General features: G+C 26.2%; 1 protein-coding gene across 1 annotated transcript in view; it reads left to right on the forward strand.

Moving 5' to 3' along the window:
* The window catches only part of LOC145835669 (phosphofurin acidic cluster sorting protein 1-like), a 34,470-nt gene extending 19,923 nt beyond the window's left edge, over positions 1-14,547 (forward strand). Inside the window, exons 15-22 of the mRNA XM_082943360.1 lie at positions 229-383; positions 2,436-2,631; positions 3,159-3,204; positions 4,589-4,743; positions 8,243-8,328; positions 10,699-10,854; positions 12,582-12,692; positions 13,704-14,547. Coding sequence (XP_082799486.1) covers positions 229-383; positions 2,436-2,631; positions 3,159-3,204; positions 4,589-4,743; positions 8,243-8,328; positions 10,699-10,854; positions 12,582-12,692; positions 13,704-13,804 — 1,006 coding nt within the window. The 3' untranslated portion in view covers positions 13,805-14,547. The remainder of the gene's footprint in view (positions 1-228; positions 384-2,435; positions 2,632-3,158; positions 3,205-4,588; positions 4,744-8,242; positions 8,329-10,698; positions 10,855-12,581; positions 12,693-13,703) is intronic.
* Positions 14,548-21,537: the final 6,990 nt, after the last annotated feature.

A 21,537-nucleotide genomic window follows, 5' to 3' on the forward strand; every position in this document is an offset into this window, starting at 1 on the left:
ATTTAAATTAAACAGTCTGCTTTATTTTGTTCATTTTTTTTGAAAGAAGGATAGATATCTACTTCAAATATTTTAAATACTATATAAGTAAAACTGTATAACGTTATGAAGTAATAAAATTTCCCATTGAAATTTCCGGTTCAATTAGATCAGCTCTTTTTTGTATGGTGAAACGTTACACGTATGATACTAATCTTTAAAAAGAAAACATCATCAAATGTTACACAGGTCGAATAAGAACAGTTTGCTGTACGCCCCGATGAAAGTGCTGATCGTCGGAAGTTGTTCCTACTTCAACTCGATCATCCGACACTACGTGGACAGAATGGTCACCCGGTCTCACGGCCTTCACAAGTACATCCTGTTCTTCGTCATTCCGTACGGTTCGTTTGTATATTTTAAAACAAACAGTTTATGTAATTTTTAACAAGGGCACTTTGCAAGCTACTGCACTGCTTATTAATTTATGCGTACATGGTTGCCACTTTACTTTGAATCCTGGAAAAACCTGGAATTTGACAATTTGGGCAAAAAACACCTGGAAAAACCTGGAATTTAAGAAATTTTGAAAAAAAACTGGAATTTTTAAGAACTTTAACATCTTCAGTAGTAAAGTTTCGGTTTGACTCAAAAAATTTATCATATAAATAAAAATTTGAAGTCATTACCAAAAATATTTTTATTAAAAGACACATTTTAAGTAGCTTTAAAGTATCTTTTCAATCTTTTTGTAGTATTTAGTACAGTTTCTTACCTTTAATTTAACTTTAAACTAAAAATATAACCAAAAATGTGTACTTTTGAAAACCTGGAAAAAAATTTGAAAAAAAAACGAGTGGCAACCCTGTGCGTATTTGAAGAAAACTGAAAATAAAGTGTGTTGAGTTGTCGTTGACTATGAGATCAAATTAAGTTGCTTGTAAAAAAAAATCCACACAGTTTTTAAAATAACTTGTTATTGGATACTTATAAATTGTTTCCTAACCCCTTTGTTTTTTATTAGCTTTTGCAACATTATTATGAAAAGAAACAATTTTCTATTTTTAAATGTTACATTAGTTTCGATTTTTTTATGCTTCTTTATATTTCACGAGTTTTTATTTACCTTTTTGGTAATGTTTACACTTATTGTATTTAAATTAATGTTAAATATTTAAAGCGAAATGTACTAGTAAATAATTTATAAAAAGAAGCAAAAGCACTATATTTAGAACGAAAGAAAAAAAACGTTATACGTCAATTATGTACGTACAAAAGTTACGTGAAAAGTGAAACAAATGGATTATTTTTTCTTTAAATTTTAAAAGTCTGGTAAAAACGTTTTAACATTTAAACGCGTGTAAACATTTTTTTTTGTTTCGAACGCTTATAAGAAGAAAAAGAAAACCTTGAAAAATAATATTTTAAACCATAAAATTTTGTGCTGTAGATATGATATTTGTATAAACTTATATATACAAAATGGAATGTTTTGAGCTACAAGTTTTTTTAACATACAATTTTGAAACCGATTGAAAGCTTTCTAGAGTGAATGTTGCATAAATTGGCAGAACGCTTAGGTTTTTTTTTACCATGAACTTTGCAAATATGTTCCACGTAACTCACGCACGATAATGCTGTTGCGAAACACTTAAAAGTCATGAAACCTACCAAGTGAATGTTGAACGTCTCTGCCAACAGACCGTCGTTTCGGGCGTTTATTGAAAAATTCACATTTTTCACGTCGAAATCTCGTTGCGGTTTAAACGGAAATTTTCGCTGCGCGTTGGTTAAGTGTTGGCCTACCGCAAATAAAGTAGACGAGTTTTTCAAGCACGCAGTTTCTTGCGTGCTTTTTTTGCGTTGATGTTATTTGTTGAATATTAAATCATTAAAATCCGATTAAACTTTTACGAAATTTTGGCATTAGGTATAATATAAAACAATTTAAAAGCATACCATGGTTTTTTTTTAATGCTTTTTGTTCTAAAAAAAAACAGTTGTAAAAATACATGATAAGGAAAATTTAATACAACTGTTAAATTATTTTTCAAGTAAATATTTGATTTCAAGTATATCTTGGAAAATAACTGAACAAATTTTTGACGTCATTTACAATATTAGCAATAGCCCGCTCATTTGTCATATTAAAAAAGTCAAGACTAAACAATCAATTGTTCACTTTTTTATTGTTTCCACTGATTTGTTTATTTGTCTGGCCAAAACGCTTTTTATAAAATTTTTACCCCACCTTTGAGTAAAGCTTGATGACAACTGAAAAAACATTAAATAAGAAAAAAGAGTTCTAAACAAAACTACTTAAGTCACCTACCATAAACATTTTACATCTTTACAAACTTTATTAAAAGTTTTTCAATGTTATAACAATTATCAAGCTCAATCGGTAACAACCAGTTTTGTTTTCAGCTTTTTCAAGTAAATATTATTTTTCGCAGCCAATCACGCGCTGACACGTCACCTGATGACGCACGACTCGAAGTACCAGTACAACTTCGACCAGTTCGGCTGGCGGGACGATCTCAGCGGCGTTATGACGTCACAGTTGGCCGGCAGGGTGCGCCACTACGTGAACGAGGCGCGGGGGGTTCTGAACCTGCAGATATCGGAAGTCATGCTCACCTTCAAACACTGGTTTGTTGCCATTTTACCTGGAATCCTGGAAAAACCTGGGATTTGACAATTTTGGCAAAAATAACCTGGAAAAACCTGGAATTTAACAAATTTTGGAAAAAACCTTGAAAAACCTGGAATTTTGAACAAAAAACTTGGAATTTTTAAGAATTTTAACATGTTCAGTAGTAAAATTTAATTTAAACTCAAACAATTTATCATATAGATAAAAAAAAAATTGTCATCATCAAAATTTTTTTGTATTAAAAAACATATTCAAATTGTTTTTTAATATTCAAATCTGGTTTGTTTGTTGTTTTTAATATGTTGATTTTAATTTGTCGGTTTTAATTTGTTGATTTTAATTTGTTAGTTAAAATACTCCAACATTGTATTACAAACATCCTTGTTAAGTTACAACTCAACTCCTTCTTTTAAAGCTGTAAACGTTGGTACTCATTATAAATTGTTTTAATTGTTATTAAGTATGCTAGAAAATTTTAAAAGCCATAAATTTATAACATACTATAATGAATAACTTTTTACAGTAAAGGCGACGACGGACCCTCTCAAAAATACATTCCATTTATTTCCGTTAGTACTTGTTTGATTGTATTAACAGTGTTGTTTTATGATATCAAGTTTGCCAGCAGTTTGTAATTAATAGTTTCTAAATATGATATTATAGTTGTGTGAAATTATTTTTAGCACGTAAAGTTCCGAGTAAATTTTACTCTAAATTTTTCTACCAGAAGAAATAATTAGAAAAAAAGTCCATAGTCTCAGTCATATTAGTCGATAAATCATTAAAAAAACTTCCACTTCAAACACAGATATTACTTTGTTTAAGCTAAAGTATTGATAGCTTAAGAAATTTACGTGTTATTTTGGTAACACATGCCAAAGAAATAAAACATAGTTATTAAAACTTGCACGGTCAAAAAAAAAAAAAATAAAACTCGGCGGAACGATTTACGAGTTTCATTTTTGCGCGGTGTTTCCAGCAACAATTGACGTGTTTAGTCTTTGTTTTCCAACAAAAGCGTCGCTGCTTCAGCTGAATGGCCACTCGAACACGCTTAATTTTTATTATGAATTATTCAGAAGCGAGCCTAAACATGAAAACTTCTGGGAAATTGTCTATGAATTAATTTTCAACCCTTTGTAGTTTATAGCTTGTAATGAAAAAGGAATTAAAAATTATAATCTTATTATTCTAAAAAAGTAACTTATAAATCAAAATAAACAGTCCATAATAGGAGCGGGTGACCTACAACACGCCAGGCAAAAATTAGCTTGATAAAAAGTTATGCAAATCAAATAAAATTGAGTTTTTTTATTACTAAAATGTGAAATGTGTCCCTGAATTGTCTTTCAGCAAACAGTTTTAAATTTTGAGTTTTGATTTAAATAAAAACTTGCTTCTAAGGAGTTTTTTTATCCTTTTATGTGAAGTTTTGTGAACTAAGCGGCCCGCAAGACTAAACTTGGTTAGTCTGACCTACTGACTAGAAAAATTTGTAAGATATACAATTCAATTAAGTATAGGTGTGGATATGAAGTAAATTGATAACTTCTCGCTATATAAAAAAGATAAAACTGTAAATTAGAGCAAATATTTTAAAATGCGTATTAAGTAAAATGCTTACATTATTTTACATAAATATTGTAAGATTATCAAGATATTTAAGTTAAGATATTTTTACTGTAAAAATTTAATGTTTTCAATCATTGTGCACACTGCAAGCAGTAAAAGCTAATAAAATGCATATCGTAGCCAATAAATACTATTTATTTTACAATAAAACCTGTCTAACGATTTTTTACAATATAAGTATTTTTTTTAGGTATTAGTACAATATAGTTTTTGTTATAAATTTGACAGTTAAATTATTTGACAAGTAGTAAAACATTTTAAATATATTTTTACCGAAAAATGAACTAAAATGTTGTCGTCATGAATAATTTTAACATTCAGGACGTTAAAGTTGGTGTGAGCGATTCTCCCCACTCCACTTTCGACAACAATGATGACGTCACCAACGTGCTGACGTCATCGAATTCAATGCAGCCAATAGGAAAGCAGGAAACGAATTTGAGCCCGACCTCAAGCGTGACGAATTCACCAACTGTGTAAGTTGTTTAGTTGTTGAAATAAAAACATTATTTATCAGATTTTAAACCCAAATATTTTTAGTTTTTTTTTTCTTAATTGTTTTGAAATATCTTCAAGGTTGCTTCTTATCAAAAGCAATGATAATTTTTTTGATTTAATAAAAACCCCGACTGTATTTATTAAAATATTTACGGCATAAATTCACCACAATTTTGTTCTTTTTTATAGTGTTTAAGCTCAATTACAATTTATTGGTTTTTTCTTTCATAATTTATGTAATTAGAATTTACATTTTATTTGTTAACGTGCTAAAAGTAGTTCAAATTAAACGAGTTTCTACAAAGCTACCTTACGTTGTAATTATTTTTATTAAAAACCAAGTTAGAGACAAGTTTTAAACTAACATATAAAAAACACGTGTTAGTAATAATAAAGCAGTCACAGCGTTGTATAAAGGTGGCTAGTAAACATGTTTTCTCATACAGCGTGAAATTACACACATTTATATAACTTCTAACATTTTAGTATGTTAAAGTTGAACAATTCGAAACACTTGAGCTGATTCAGTTTCGTGAAATAGTATGAAGTTTACGAGAGGATTGTTTAAGTTATCAGGACTTTAAGCGTAAAAAGATTTTAAAACTTAATAACATAAAAAGACTGATTCAAGCAACTTTTTATTTATTTTAAAAAGTTCAACTTTGTGTCTTAACTTTGTCGAATTTGATACATATCTACTTAAAAGATGATAATTTTAGACATATTAATTTTATATTATTTGGTTATTACGCTGTTGAATAATATGTTACCTCTGAACTCCTATAAAGGTGAAATAACCAAAAAAATTTGATAGTTCTTTGTTTATCAAATTTTATCGAGTTCTTACAATAATGTGTATAATTTTAGTAATAATTGACAGAAAGTGGTTCACATTTGGTTATTAGCTAAACTTAATGTTCTTTAAATGTGGTATCTTTATTTTTTTCGAAATTTATTAAGCTAAATTTTGTGGTATTGTTTTCAAAAGTAATTAGCTTTAAAATTTTATCAAGTACGCTGGAACGTGTTTCTTAAAACTATTGTGTTGAAAGTAAAGTTTTCCTTTTTGTACTTGTGTGAAATTATTAAAAGGAAATGTGTGAGTGTGGTTTACATCAGCCGAGCTTGCATAATTTTTGAAATTAATAATTAAAATGAGTGCATGATCCAGTAATTACATGTTTTTGCTGCACATTATACAACAATGCTTGTACGACCATTTTTGTGTGCAACTTTTGCGCTGAAAAGCTTTTATTAATTCATCATGTTGAGTAAAATTTTGAACAACAAGTGGTTGATTAATTAGTATAAGTTTCAAAGCTATATATATTTTAATTTTTGTAAAAGAAGTTAATATTCGATAGAAATATAAAGTTGAACTACCCTTCGACATTAGAAAAATTATAAAGTTTTACTTATAACTGTTAGTTTTTATTATCAGATTTTTTTTCTTTTTCGATAATCATAAATGTTTACTGTTTTTCAGTGATGTTCATCTGTTATCAACTGTTAGTAATTGTTACTGTAAATAGTAAAACTTTGTGCTCTAAAACTTTAAATTTACACTTAAATGTTCTAAAACACATAAGTTGTATTTAGTTAAGAAAATTTAAAATGCTTGCCTCTGATAATAGTATGCCTTTAACCAACTTTAAAGTAAACTACAGTATAAAAAAAAGTTACATACAATGTTTAAAAAAATAACTTGTATCTTTTTAGTTGTATGATGCAACTAAAAAGTAAACTTATTTTAATTGGCCTTCTTACAATTAATTTTCACTAGACTTTTGAAATTCATCTACAACTCGGTGATCGACCCCCTCATATCTCCCAGGAAGAAAAACGAGATGATGTTTAACGAATATAAATACTTTTGCATGCGTGTCAGCGTTTCTTTAAAGTGTGCACAACTTTGTTTTAATTTTTCTTGTTTCTTTAAAAGTGTGCGCAACTTTGTTTTTGTGTTTCTTTAGTTTAAAAGCTGGAGTTTCACACTAGAAGCAGTTTGTAGTTTTAATTTAAAAATATTAGTTTTTGCTCTTTTAAAAACTATTTTTCACTTGAAAAGATTGTAAAGTTACGATATTTTTTGCACTTGTTTTTTATAAACGTAAGAAGTGCACTAATTTTAAAGAAACATTGGTATAACTGCCTGTGTGCCATATTTTCGCATGATAGGTATAATAAATACAATTGTGTTATATCTGAATTTCAATAAATACTTGCCAATTTATTGAATTACAAGGTTCTTTTAGTGATGAGTTAGTAAGAACGAATTAACTTTTTATACGTTTTTTTTTTGAATTGTAAACTGACCGACTAAAACCGACTTATTAATCATTATATAAATCAAGAATGTATTGTTATTATTTTTGAAGGATTAATTAAGTAATTAAATATAGTTTGTGTTTATACTTAATATTTTTAATGATGACTTATAAAGTATAAGTTTGTACTATAACTTTTGAAAATTAAATATCGAATCTGAAGTTTAGTGAAATAAGTTTAATGTATTGTCTAATAATTCAGTTTTAAAGCTTATTCATCTTGAAATGTTTAATGCTTAAAAATAGTTGATAAATTTTTAAAAATATAAAGGTGTCACTTTACAGACTAATATTTAATAATAAACAAGTTACAGTTTATTATATTTGAAAGTAGCATACTTTTAATATGATAACTTTAATCAACACAAGGTTTTTATAAATCTATTTAATTATTATAAGAACTTAAGAAATAGTTTATCTTATATTTATTTAAGTATCAATGCGACACTATTTTTTTTTGATCAGCAATAAATGCAATTATAACTATAATCTATCAGTAAAAATTAATTCCATAGTAGTACATAAAAATATATAGTTATAGTTGTAAATAAGCATAAGGTTGAAAAACACTTTATATAAATTGAAATGTAACATAATTTTGTTAAAAAGTAACATTTTGTTGATATACTTTGAAATTTTAGTTCTCATATGAATCCTTAGAGTCTAACTAGCCTAAATTTGTTTTAAAATATAAAGTAGTTTAGCTTTTGTAACGTGCATTTCAATGGCAAACGACTAATTTGTTTTTCTTTTACTTAATGGCGATTTCATAAAAGCTCTATGAAGTCATTATACATGCATTAGTCTTAATTTCCCTGAAAAAACATCATTATTTCTCTATAAACTTTATAGTTTATACTTTTTATTTCTAACGGATTGTTTTTAGTATCTTTTTTTTGAAAGTATTAACATTAAAAAATTTTAGAAAGTCATTAGAAATATTTATAAGTTTACGCTTTTGATTACTTCTTTAAAAAATTGAACAAAACATCTGATATAATTTTTCAGTCTTGATTTCCTTAAAATTATAATAATTTTACTTATATAATCAACTGTTGAATAATTCAGTAGCGTTTATTTACTAAATTAATGTTTCAAGCAATACGTTCAAATTACTTTAATATGGTATTTAAACATTTAATTAAAACAGATTGTCCTCACTATCTGGCATGTCGAACAATGCAAATGAACATGTTTCCAAGTCTAACCTGCAAGTCGATTATTGGAAAGATTCAGGTAGTCACTTGTTTATAATTTACCTTAAACGTATACTTATTGAATGAAGTTTATACACTATAATTAAAAAATTAATATAAATTAATTATTAATATACTTACACAACACAGATTAGTTTTGTTTTTTTACATAGTTTTCGAACAGAGTTAATTTTATTTAGAAAACCTACGTAACACAAAACGTGAAGTTAAAAACTTTAAACACATTTTAGTGTCTAGACGTTGTTACAAGAGAGGTAAAGTTTGTTGTAATTTACACAAAAAAATTATTTGAATTACTGGTTTTTAAAAATAACAAACGTCTAAATGACATAATTGATAGTTTTAGCCAGTGTGAATACCAATTATGTGTATATAACGAAAATAAATATAACAAAGTACAATGCTGTAGAGTTAAGACAAAAATTATTTAAGTGTTTTGAATTTTTAGAATATCCATAAAATGTAAACTAAACTTTACGATTTATGTTACAAACAGTAAAAATCTATTTTTCTAATAAAAAATACTCAGTAAGCGAATGTTTTGTGTTTGAAAAGAGCAATAAATCATAACAAAAACATAGTGACTTTTTTTTTGGCTCATTAGCTGTAATTTTTTGCCTTAGGCTTAATTAAAACAACTGGTTTTCTGTAAAAACAAACGTTTTTGTTTGTTTTTCAAATCAATAATTCAGTAATTCTTTTCAATTATGCTGCCAAACGCAACTGTAGTAAATCAAACTTTCATGCGAAAAAAGGGGGCGTTTTTATCGAACAAAAACCCATTAAATATTCATATTTGAGCTGAAAAATTAAATAAATTTGTTAACAGAGGAACATTTAAATGGCCGGTCTATTTTTGTTTTATATTTTAGATCGATTTGTTTTGTTATTGAAAGCAGAGCTAAATGATTTAAGCATTTCATATTTTAAATATCGTAACAAATGCTCCGAAGTTATATAAAAATATTGTTTTCCTCTGTAAATTCTTAACTGACCTTATAACTTAATTTAATTTAAAAAGATATGATTGATTTTTTTTTGTAAATTGAAACTTCTAAGATAAACTAAATACTTTCAAAACTTACATAACAGTTTTAAAGTGTACATATGTTTATAAATTTTTGTGACAAAAATCTAGCTTTATTGTTATAAAGAAAATTGAAGAAAAATAGATTAAAAAAGTTATACTTTTAAAAACTGTCACTATGGTCAGTTTCAATAAAAAGATAAAATTTCACATCGTTTTGTCTTGGCCTAACTACTTATTAAAAAGTTATGAGTTTAATAAACTTATAAACTAAAAAACATGTTTTCACTTTTTTCTAAGTACGCTTGTAAATTAATTATACGTATATTTTATGATACAGTAAGCACATTCTAAAATGCTAAAATTAACTTACTCAAGAAAATATTTATAGAAATAAAACACTTGAGACAAAAGTGCTTCAAAATTTTGGACTTTTTTGTTTCTGCTACTCAAATCGCTAAACTCGGCAATATTGCCGTTCAAGTGTTATTTGAAGAAATCTTGATTTTTATTTTAGTGCTTTTACCAGTTTTGAATACTAAAGATCTTTTAATAAAGTAATTTGTAGTTTATACCAAAATAATGCAGTGTAGTTTGTTTTTGAATAAGCCTAATTGTTTATTAAATCAAAACTTTAGTCAATCTGAAAATTATCTTCTATGTCACATTTTAAGTTAAGAAATAAAATTTCACATCAACTCCCTTTTTTATCAGCAGTATAACTGCAATGATTTAATTACAACTTATGTTAAATTACTGCGAACAACTTGTAATAAAATATATTACAAGTTCAGTTTACAAGCTCGAATTAAAGTGCTTCATGTTGTAAATAAAACATAATTATGGTTACGCTTTTGATTTTTTATTTATCATAAAATAAGTTTTAACAAGATTTTTTTTTATAACCAACATAACATAATTAAGTTTGAATAATACTGTAGTACTTTTGAGTGTGTATAGATGTTATGTAGATATTAAAAAGTTTTTATTTAAATAGTCTATTTTCTTATTACATAAAAAAAAGTGATTAAACTCAACTGTGTATAAAGACAAATAATTAGTGCATTCATCAACTTTTGTTATCGTTTTAGATAAAAAAGTTTTTTTTATTTAACAAAAAAATCTACAAATTTATAAATATTCGTTATATTGCCTAAAGTACTTTCAAATTCTTCTTCAGTAGGCAATTAGAATTGTTCTTTTCTATAAAAAAAAAATTTTTATTTAAAACGATTTTGATAAAGACAAAAAAATCACGAAAAACAACACACAGCCAAGGGAAGATTTAAAACTATAATATTCTTACTGTAACTTTTGTCACAAAATAAATTCAGCAACATTTTTACCACAAAACATTACCAGGATCGAGCAACAAGTTGTCGCTGAAAAACAACTTCAGAAGCTTCCACGTGACCTGCCTGCACCAATCAGAAGCCAGGAACCAGTCCTCGTGCGGCCAATCGGAAAGCAGCACGCAACTCATGCTTGACGTTGAACGGAAGGGCAAGAAAAACATCAGTTGGTTTTATATTTGATAAAATGTTTTTTATTGAAAACTTTAACCTATTAGCAATTTATATATTGGTAGAAATGTGCATTTTATCGAATACTAATGCATAGTTTTATTAAATTTAAGCAAATATGTACTTCATTAAAAGTACTATCAAAAGTATGCAGTTTTGAATAAATGTGAATAGTTTCATGCACACTGGTTATTAGGTTATTAACAGTTAAGAAAAATAAAGATTTACCTGAGTAAATCAATTTTCATAAATAAGTAGGTAACTTAACCAGTAAATACTTGTTTAAGCTTGTTTTTATAAATTTATCTTAGTAAGCTTGTACTGTTAAATAAATTTGAAATTGGTAAAAATTCGAATTTTATAGTTGAAATTTATTTAAAATATTTTTCTAAAGAACAGATTTTGTTACACTACTGCATCGTTATTCAAAACTTTGCGTAATTTAAAGTACTTATAGTCTCAGGTTTTTCGTTTATATAAACTCAAGTAAACTTGCTAAATGCATGAAAGAAAAACGTATAATTTTTTTAAAAGTTATTTTTGGTAGCCAAACTTATACTGTGTTAACTGTTTATTAAATTTAAAACTCTTATAATTTTTTTTTGATCAGCAAAAATAACTAGTTTAGAGAACTAAAAACCTCAAAGAAGAAACCAACAAAATCGATTATTTAGTTTATTCATTTTTATCAACTATCGAAAAACACCAGTCTAAAAAAAATTGTTTTGAATATTTGAAAAATTTCTTAAAAAAATCATACGAAAAATATTTTAGATAAGTTGTTAGTAACGCTAAATTATATTTTTTTTTAAATGTCTGTAGACAACATAAACTAAAAAAAATTTATAGTCTACAAAATCTTTTTCTTGTAACAATTTCTTAATTTAAATTTATTTTTTTGGAATTTTAGCTTTATTTCAGTAAAACATCAGACTTAAAAAAAACAAATAAAAAATTATAAATCAAGCCTATCATTTTTTATGCAAAGAACCTTTTTTTAAAGCCTATCAACATAAATTTAAATCAGATATTGATTGCATTTTATTATCTTAGTAGGAAAAGAGCACATGTAAATATAGCCAATTGTGATCAGACGCCCACTCATTTCATTGCAGACAATATTAGTTTGTTTACCACAGTTATATTTATACTCGACAATCAATACAAAAATCAATGCAATTTGATATTGAGTCGTCCGAATTTAGAAACGTCAATAGTTTAGAAAACCAATAATATGTCAAACATAAAAAAATTGAAAGATTTTTTTATTTTTAATACACTGATTGTTTTATTACTATATATTTGGGACTTTTTCTACAACGCAGTACTGTTGTAATGCATTTTGAGGTTTAATTTTAATTTTGAATACTTCAAAATACTCTAACTTAACTCTCTAAACTTCTACTCAGGGTCAAGTTTGATATAACTTCTTTTTTTACTTAGCCTGTATTGAAAGTTATTAAATAAAATAGTATAAACAAAAGTTATTTTTTATGTGTAGTATCTATAAAAACAATCAACCCCAAACAAATTAAAAGTCTATTGCATCAAATTTGCAAATTCACTCACTAAGAGTTCATAACTAAATACTAAAATTAAATACCCTAAACAACAAACACATGTACAGTAGAATACAAAACGTGTTGGAAAAAAGTTAATATACTTTTATGTTAAATGTAGTTTTTTCTCAACTGTTGAATTTAGAGTGTGCATTTTACACAGTGCGTCTGCCCGGAAAAAAGACCAAAGAAAGAGAATCGGAATCTAAAAATTTGGAAGTCGGAAAAATAAACCGACTGGTTTGCGCCACCAAACACAACACCGCTATGAGAGGTTTGTGGTTTATGTGAGAAAATTACAATCCTGCGTTTATTTTGTATAATTTTATGTTCAGGTACATAAATAAAAAAGCCCCAAAGTTCGAGTTTTAATTCTTTCACTAGGTTCTTTAATTGTCGCTTTTAGTATGATATTGTATTTTTAATGTCTTTTCTATAAGAAATCACATCGATGTTGGGATTAAAACTAGTATTTTGTAAACGTATGAATATTCAAACTGGTTAAATGTTTGCACTACTATCTATACCATGGAAAGTTTTGATAAAAGTATTTATCAACCGTTTAGAAAATAGTTTTTGTTTAATAAAAATTTTTAGTTCATTTATTGTGTTTCCAAACTTTTGTAAAATACAAATAAACTTTAAACTTGATAATTTGAGTTATTGATTTTTGTTTTCTACCAAATGTTGGCTCAAAAGTTGAATAATTTTTTAAAAGTTGGCAACGAAGTTATTTTTCTTCGAATCGCGTTTAATCTCGTGTAAAGTAAAATCTGTTTGTTTTATTTACTGTAAGTTTAAGTTTACTCACACATAAGTTGTGTAAAAAAAACTCCATTTCAATTTTTTTAAAACCATACTTTTTAGGAAATTATATTTGTTAATCACAATTAAAAGTGTAAAGCAAATTTTAAACGCTAAGTATTAGAAAAAGTTAAGTAAAATATTAAGTAGATTTAGTAAAATAAATTTGAAATAAATTACAATTTGTTTCATTGATAACAGTAAAATTTTTTGTTTTTAAAAGTTTTAAAATTCCTTATAGAGATGTAATAATACTTACAGCCAATTATTTTGTACACATCTGTTTAATATTTTTATCAAAAGCATTACAAAAAATAAAAATTGTCAAAATTGCAACTACTATGTACTAAAACTTTTTAACAAGCTTGAATAATTTTTTACTGTTGTTTTTAAACTTGTTAGTAATACTTGCAAGTACTTTCATATAACGGACAAGCATATGTGCCAGATCAGTTTATTAAACAACCTGATATTTTTTCAGTGAACATAGACAATTGCGAGTACAAAGACGTCAAATATTTTCAAGTGAGCTCTTCCTGGTCGAGTCACATCAAAACGCTGCCGGTAGCAGTGTTCATTTGATACTCAAAATATTGAAAGTTTTACTTTGTAGTTGCCGTTTAAACATTTTTAGTAAAGTTTCATTTGTTTATAGACCTTGGTAACCCTTAAAGTGCGGGATATTTTTTTAATTTTTCAAAGGTTATGACGTATTACTGTTTACAAAAATATTTCACTACGTGATGTTTTAATCATGACCCCTTTTGAAAAGTACAAAACAGTCATCTTGAACATGACCTAGTGTTATTAAAATGTGATATTATACTTATTAGAAGCTGCTGAAATATACACTCTTTGCTGGGACTGGCTATTGTAAAAAAAAATTTTTTTTAATCGTTAAAATTCAAACAAGGGTATAAAATTTTGTAAGTGCAATTACACGAATATAATGTTTAAATTTTAGCATTTGACTTTTTTCTTTGTAGATTTGTTTTACTGTTGCTTCTGATATTTCGAGTTTTTGCAGTCATAGCAAATAATGTTTGTTTGTAAATACTACTTGTGATTTTTCAACGTTTGAAACTTCAACCTTTGTAGACATTAAATATCTAACTGGGATAATTCAATTTTACAATTGTCATGCCATATCTCGTTCCAAGATTATGTTATGTTCTGATATGTATACAAAAAATAAAAATTAATGTAGTACTAATTACACTTTATACTTTTTTAAATACTTTTTTTTATTCTGTTTATATTTTGCCACGAGCTTTTTCTTACCATGTCTATTGTTTTTTAGTTTATTAAGTTCCTTAATTTTTTTTTGTAGAAATACGCTTCTGTTTAGTTGTATTATGAGTTTTATCTCTGTGAACTAAAAAAGTGTATGATAAACATTTTATAAGTTTGTTTATTTATATGTAAATTAAAAAAAATAATAAAACGATTAAAAACAGTCGTATTCATAACGTCGAAAAATAAAAAAGTATGCCGACATAAAGTAGTAGATAAAGTTATACTTGTAAATACTCTATTGTATCTATTTTTAAAGTAATTAATAACAAAATGTTGATGAACTGTTTATGATAATAGAATTTTTTATAATATATTAAGTAACCATTTAAATAAATAGCATACTTAAGTTATAAGCAAAAGTTTATTGCATTTTATTTCAAGTTACATTCATTAAGTTAGTTTTTAGTAATTAAAGAAAATTTATTCATGGTTATCTTATGATGACAGATTTATTTAAGATTTTGAGTCTTATTTTAAAAATATTAACTTTAATAATTCATAAGCAAACGTTGATGTCTTTCGTATGTTTTTATGCTCAAAAATATGTTTTATTGTTTTTTTAATATTTTTTTTAAAACACGAAATATATTTTACTTTTGTTGTTATATATATATATATTATTGTGTCGTCATCAGAAACACGAGAACAAAGTTTATTATAAGCATGTGTTTTATGACTAATATAACATTGAACTTGTGTTACGTAGTAATTTTGGTTCCTCATAAATACTAATATAGTGAATTTAGCTATATAAACAGAATAATTAAGATAAAAACTTTTTAACACTAAAATGTAACTTTTTAAGTATTTTTGTATTTTAAAGTTAGAATATTGAAAAAAAACGTTACTACAAAACATTTGACAATAAAAGTATAACTTAAAAAAAACTAAAGATCAAGTACTATTATAGGAAGGGTTTTATATGTATTTACATACCATTTGCAACTTATTATTAACAGATTACTATACTAGTTTCATTTTCAAGTGTAAATGTTAAATGATTAAAAAAAAAGTTTTGGTTAGTAAACTATTTATTATATAACATATCTTTGCTTTAGTTTTACTTGCTAAATCTCTAAAGTTTGTACTTATTTGAATATATTGATACGTCATAGTTCAAACTTGTTTTTTTAACTGTTTACTAACCAATTTTTTTCAAATTCATTTAACATTTACCACTTGAAAATGAAACTAGTATACTTTTGAAAAGCTTTGTGAAAAAAAAAAAAAAAAAAAGAGTTATCTGTAAATAATAAGTTGCAAATGGTATAAAAAGACTAAGTATTATTAAAGTATAGTAATTATTCAAATTATTTCAAATCCTAAACTAAAAATTGTTGATACACAGGTGAATCATTAAAATTTAATCTTTGTTCTAGAATGAAGTAAAAACTCTTTTAGTATGATTTTGTTAACGTTTTATATTTTAAGAATTTTGTCAAAAATACTTCCTTTAAGCTCATATTTTTTGTTGCAGTTATTATAACTATATTTTTTTAAATTACGTTTATTTTTAAACTACTTTAGTAGTAATAAGTAATCAATTTTACGCTTCGCATAAAGCATATCCTTTAAACTAATATTAACTATGACTCTAACAATTTGTAGTTAGTCAGTAAAAAATAAGCAATAACATCAAAAACTAAAGAGTTGTCACTAAATAATAAACATAAAGATTAAAGTTTAGGTGTCGATATCAAAACCAGGTAAAATTATTAATTCCCATTAAAAATGTCTTAGTTTTAAGTATTTTAATTTGAAATGAAGCAACTTAAATTGTAAAAAATTGAACGTTTTTAATTTGAATCGTAATTTTTAAAATCGATAATTTAAAATCTGTAAAAAATACTTAGAGCTTATTTTTTTAGTTTTCGCTAATTTAAATGGGGAAATATAGATGGTTATATATTAATAAAATATAATCAACCGACAGGTATTTTTATATACGCATAAATTAATTTAGTAAAATATTATCTGACATGTTTCTGAATTTAACATTGCAACAGAATTTCCTAAGCAGTTTAATTAAAACATACCTTTTAAGAATTTGTCACCTATAATATTATTTGAAAAAAATATATAACTTTTTACTATTGCAAATTACTACTAATTATAAATATACCTATGTACAGTAGCGACCTGTGATATCTTTGTTTCTTAGTGCAGAAAACTTAAAAAATATTAAAAGCCATTTTAGTTTGAAATGTTTTATCCTTTAAACAAAAAAATCTATATTTTCAAAAAATCATTTGCAAGTAAAAGTTTACTTGAACAATAATAATTTCAACAGTTTTAGAATATTATAACGACTTATTTAATTATTAAAGTTAGACCATCTGATCCAATGCTTTACTCCGTTTGACACCCCTCTCTAAAACTAATGTTTTAAGCAACTTTTTACTGCTGAAGATCTGTTTAGCAGTTAAATTAGCCGTACCAAATAATTTCACTGCGACCAATGTTTTCATTACTACTCACTAAACTGTGTTTAAACTGTTTGAAATTGTCCAGTTGTAGCCTCAGTTTAGTTTTACAAGTTTAACACATTTTTTAGATATAAAACATTATTACGCTATTCTTATCATATAATTTTTTATGATGATTAGTTCTAGTTTTTGAGATCAAAAACAAAAGTATTTTTTTAAATATTATTATTATTAAAGTTTATTGTTAAGCGAAGGACCTAGGCATTAAAACCCAAGCTACTTAAACTGAAAGACACTAACATAAAAAGAAAAAAACAAATTACAGTGATTAAATAAACATAAACATAAAACTTATACAAGGCACAAACTGAATAAACTAAAACTTTCACAACCAAAATATTCAACAATTCCAAAGTCACTAATCTCCAATTGTATTTTCCAAAGCAACAAATCCCTGAAACAAGCATATCCTGTCAAAATTCTTCAGAACTTAGCTCGAAACTCTAGGAACCATCTTGAATACCACTTTTGATCAAACACGAACTTTCAGAACAGCATTTATTTTCAACTTTAGACAGAATTCTTCATCTTGCAGAACATTGAAACAACTATTCGCCATTCGTCATATTTTCAAAGTTTCACCACGGCAAATTCAGTCAAAAATCACTTCAAACATGTGGCAGCAACAATTCACAAATCTAGCTTAGGAATCAACTGAGTATCCAATAATTTCAAAATCTAAAGCCCCAAGCACATTGACAATAGACCGTCCAAAAATCAAAATTGAAAAGGATCTATAAGGGGTAGGTGTAGCTTACAGATTAAACTACCAATAAACTACATACCACACACCAAATTAATGCTTTAAGAGATGAACAAAACTAATTACTTATAAATTTTACTGGTAAATATTTTATTTAATCAAATTTTTTAAATTTTAATCGAAAATGTTCAAGATTTTTGCACGATACTAGTTCATTTGGAAGTTCGTTCCACGTTTTTACCGAACGATAGAAAAAAGATTTTGGCCAACTAACATTGTTAAAATGATATTTGCATGTATATTTTCTATTGTTACCTCTGAGTGAGTAATTATTTTTATAAGGTTTAAAGAAAGTTTGAGAATCAATAGTAGTTTTATTGTTAATCAGTTTAAAAATAGTAATAAGACCAAATTCAAGTCTTCTGTACTCTAAAGTTTATATATTAAGCTTTGTTAGTCTGTCTATGTAAGACGTATATGAAATGTTGCACCGATTAAAGATTGATCTGGTAAATTTTCTTTGAATAGATTCTAGTTGGTTCATGTCTTTTATAGAACATGGAGACCATAAAGGTGTGTTATATTCCATCTTAGGACGGATTTAAACTAGGTACAATTTTTTAAGAATTACCAAATCCGTAGATATAAAGCTATTTAGAATTTAAAAAGATAAAATTGATGCAGTACGGTAAATATAGTTAATGTGATGGTTCCATTTTAAGTTATTTGAAATAAAAATTCCAAGGTCTTCAAATACTTCAGTTTTAGGTAAGATTACATTGTTTATCTTAAAGTCAAACGTTGGAATAGTCGTACTTCTGTGAATATTCAAAACTTGACATTTGTTGGGATTTAGGTTTAATCTCCTTTCTTTTAACCAATAGTAGATTTTATCTAAAAATTTTTGTAAAACTAAGTTAGATTAGCTAAATATTTTTGTGTCGTCTGCAAAAGCTTAATGTTGCTATTAGAATCAACTTCTGTGGCTATATCATTTATATAGATTATAAAATAAGTGGGCCAATAACCCCTCCTTGCGCAACTCCACTAAAAATTGGTAAGGATTCTGAGAACGTGTTACTGATAACTACTCTTTGTGTTTTTTCCTGAAGAAATTCTTTAAACCACTCAACTAGATTTCTATTAATTTTGTATTGAGATAAAGTTTTAATTAACTTTAAATAAAAGATAGAGTCAAACACTTTCTGAATGTCTGTATAAATTACATTGATAGATTTATTGGTAAAAAAAGATATTAACCATGAATGAAAGCAATATAATAATTAAACACAGGAAGTTCGTTTAGGAAGAATACCAAATTGTTTAGGAGAAATAAGATTATTTAAGAAAAGATGATTAAGTATTTTTAATGAAATTATATGTTCAAAAGATCTGCAAAAGCTACTAGTTAGTGAAATTGGTCTGTAGTTTAATGGATCATTTTTGTTTCCTTTTTTGTATATTGGTATAATATAAGATATTTTTTATTGTCTTGGTATGAAAGATATAGCTAAAGAGCAATTAAAAATTAATGAGATTGGAAAAATGAGAGAGCAAATAGTTCGTTTTAAAAAATACGAAGGTATATTTTCTGCTGTTCTGGGTATTTTATAATTGAAATGAATTACAGATTCAATTATTTTATTATTAGTAATAAAAAAATCTTGCAATTCAGGACAACTTTTATCAATAAGCTTAAAATGTTCATTTTCAAAATCTTTACTAAATACTCTTTGGAATGATTTGTTAAAATAAGAGGCTTTATCAAAATCAGAATTTAATGGTAAGTTATTTTCACTAAGTAAAAGAGGAAAGGAAGGTGATAGATTTAGCTTTAATTTTTCAAAAGAGTAAAATTTTTTTGAATTTTTATTTTGACAAAAGCTTTTTTTATGTTGTACGTCGAATTTTTTTACAGCTTTTTCGTATGCTTTTGAAACTAGCTTGTATTTTTCAGTAATCTGCTGATCTAACATACACTTTTTGTATAGTTTTTGCTTTTCTTTTAGTAGCTTTTTTAAATTAGAATGATATAACTTACGTTTTCTACTTTTCTTCTTCAAGGGTACACATTTTTTGATTTTAAGATTAATAATGTTAACAAATTTATCATAAAACTCCTGTAAATTCTCTGATTTATTATAAATAAATTTCTAATCTATACTTGACAAATATTCGTTAATACACTTAAAATCCGCTCCGGAAAAATCTGGGTAAAGTGTCACAGTAGCTGATTTCATGCTCTTATTAACATTAATGCCAAAAGATATAAGGGAATGAACATTAGTATTAGTTAAAGGTGAATCCACTGAATGAAATTTAATTTATCCAACCCCATGGAATTACAAAGCACTAAATCAAGAATACCACCGTCTTTATGTGTAGGTAAATCAATAATTGGAGTTAAATAATTTTCTGAAGAAAACTTAATTAAACTTTTATTTACATTCATTGAAAGTTGAGCTTGAAATATTGGGAAAATTAAAGTCACCAATAATATAGAAAGAAACATTTTTTGGTGTGAAATGTTTAATAAGGTCAATCATGTTTGATACAATTTTTATAGATTTAGAAAGATTTGGAGGGATATAAATACATAGAAATCTTAACTTTAACCCGTTGAGAATTAAATCAAAAAATATAAATTCAAAACGGTCAAAAGCAATAAATTAACTTTTAACTTCAATAATTTTTAAATAATTTCTAACAAAAACAGCAACGCCTCCCCCCTGTTCAATCTATCATTGCGAATAAGGTTGTACCCATATGGACAAAAAAAAAGAATTGATAATGTTAGGATTTGACCAAGTTTTAGTAAAGAAAAATAAGTCTATGTTGTTTGTGCACATATAAAACTCAACAAAACTTATTTTGTTTAAGATAGATCTAATATTTGTATAGGAAACTTTTATTAGAAAATTTTTACTAGACTTTGACCTATTAAGAAAATTTGTGCTTGAGGCTTCAGTACACTTAACTTTTAAAGAACTAACATTACTGTTATCAAGAAAAAAATCACTACAATTACCATCAGAATTAACAGATTGACAAAATATATTAAATTTATTAGAGTTTTTAACAAAGTTGTTACAACTAACACTAACCCCAGAGTTCCAGGGTGGTGTAATGAAAGGGCTGCTGTATTTTTTCAACCATTTTGTTGTTTCTTATGACGTATTGTACTCTCAGATTTTTATCATCAGCTAGTTGTTGTTTTACTTTTAATTCTTCTCGCAATTTTTTAAAAGCCAATAGCTCTGAAGCCGTTCTATCAGGATTAATATATATTGCGTTTTTCTTTGCTAATAACTTTTAAATTTCTCAATTTTAAAAGTCTCTGCTTAGCTTCCAAATTGTTGAGCTTAATTATCATTGGTCTGCATCTTTTCTTGATAATTTTTCCAATTCTGTACAATTAGTTGAATTCAGATTTAATAATTTTATGTACTTCCAAAATTTCTTGAATAGTATTTAAATCTCTTTTTGAATTTTCAAGTGAGCTACTAGGATTTTCTGATTCTGGAATATTGAATACAATCACATTGAGTGCCTTTTTTTCTTTTAATTTTTCATCACTTTGAGCTTCAATTTTTTGGTAACCAAATTCAATTTTGTACTTATATCTGTGAAAAACTCAGCTGGTTTGTTCAATCGAACTGCATCAGCGTAGGTCAGAAACTTTGTTTGAAACTTTTCAAGTTTTGTAGAAATTTCTTGTTTAAACTGGAGGAATAATGTCTGTAGATCACTAATTTTTTCTTCTATTGCAGTGTATTTTTTGTCAAGGCTAAGACTTTTTTCACATGTGGAATCATCATTTTTCAATTCAA

The sequence above is a fragment of the Thalia democratica genome, chromosome 5 (genome assembly GCF_965202585.1).
Source record: "Thalia democratica chromosome 5, ktThaDemo2.hap1.1, whole genome shotgun sequence".
Classification (NCBI taxonomy): domain Eukaryota; kingdom Metazoa; phylum Chordata; class Thaliacea; order Salpida; family Salpidae; genus Thalia; species Thalia democratica.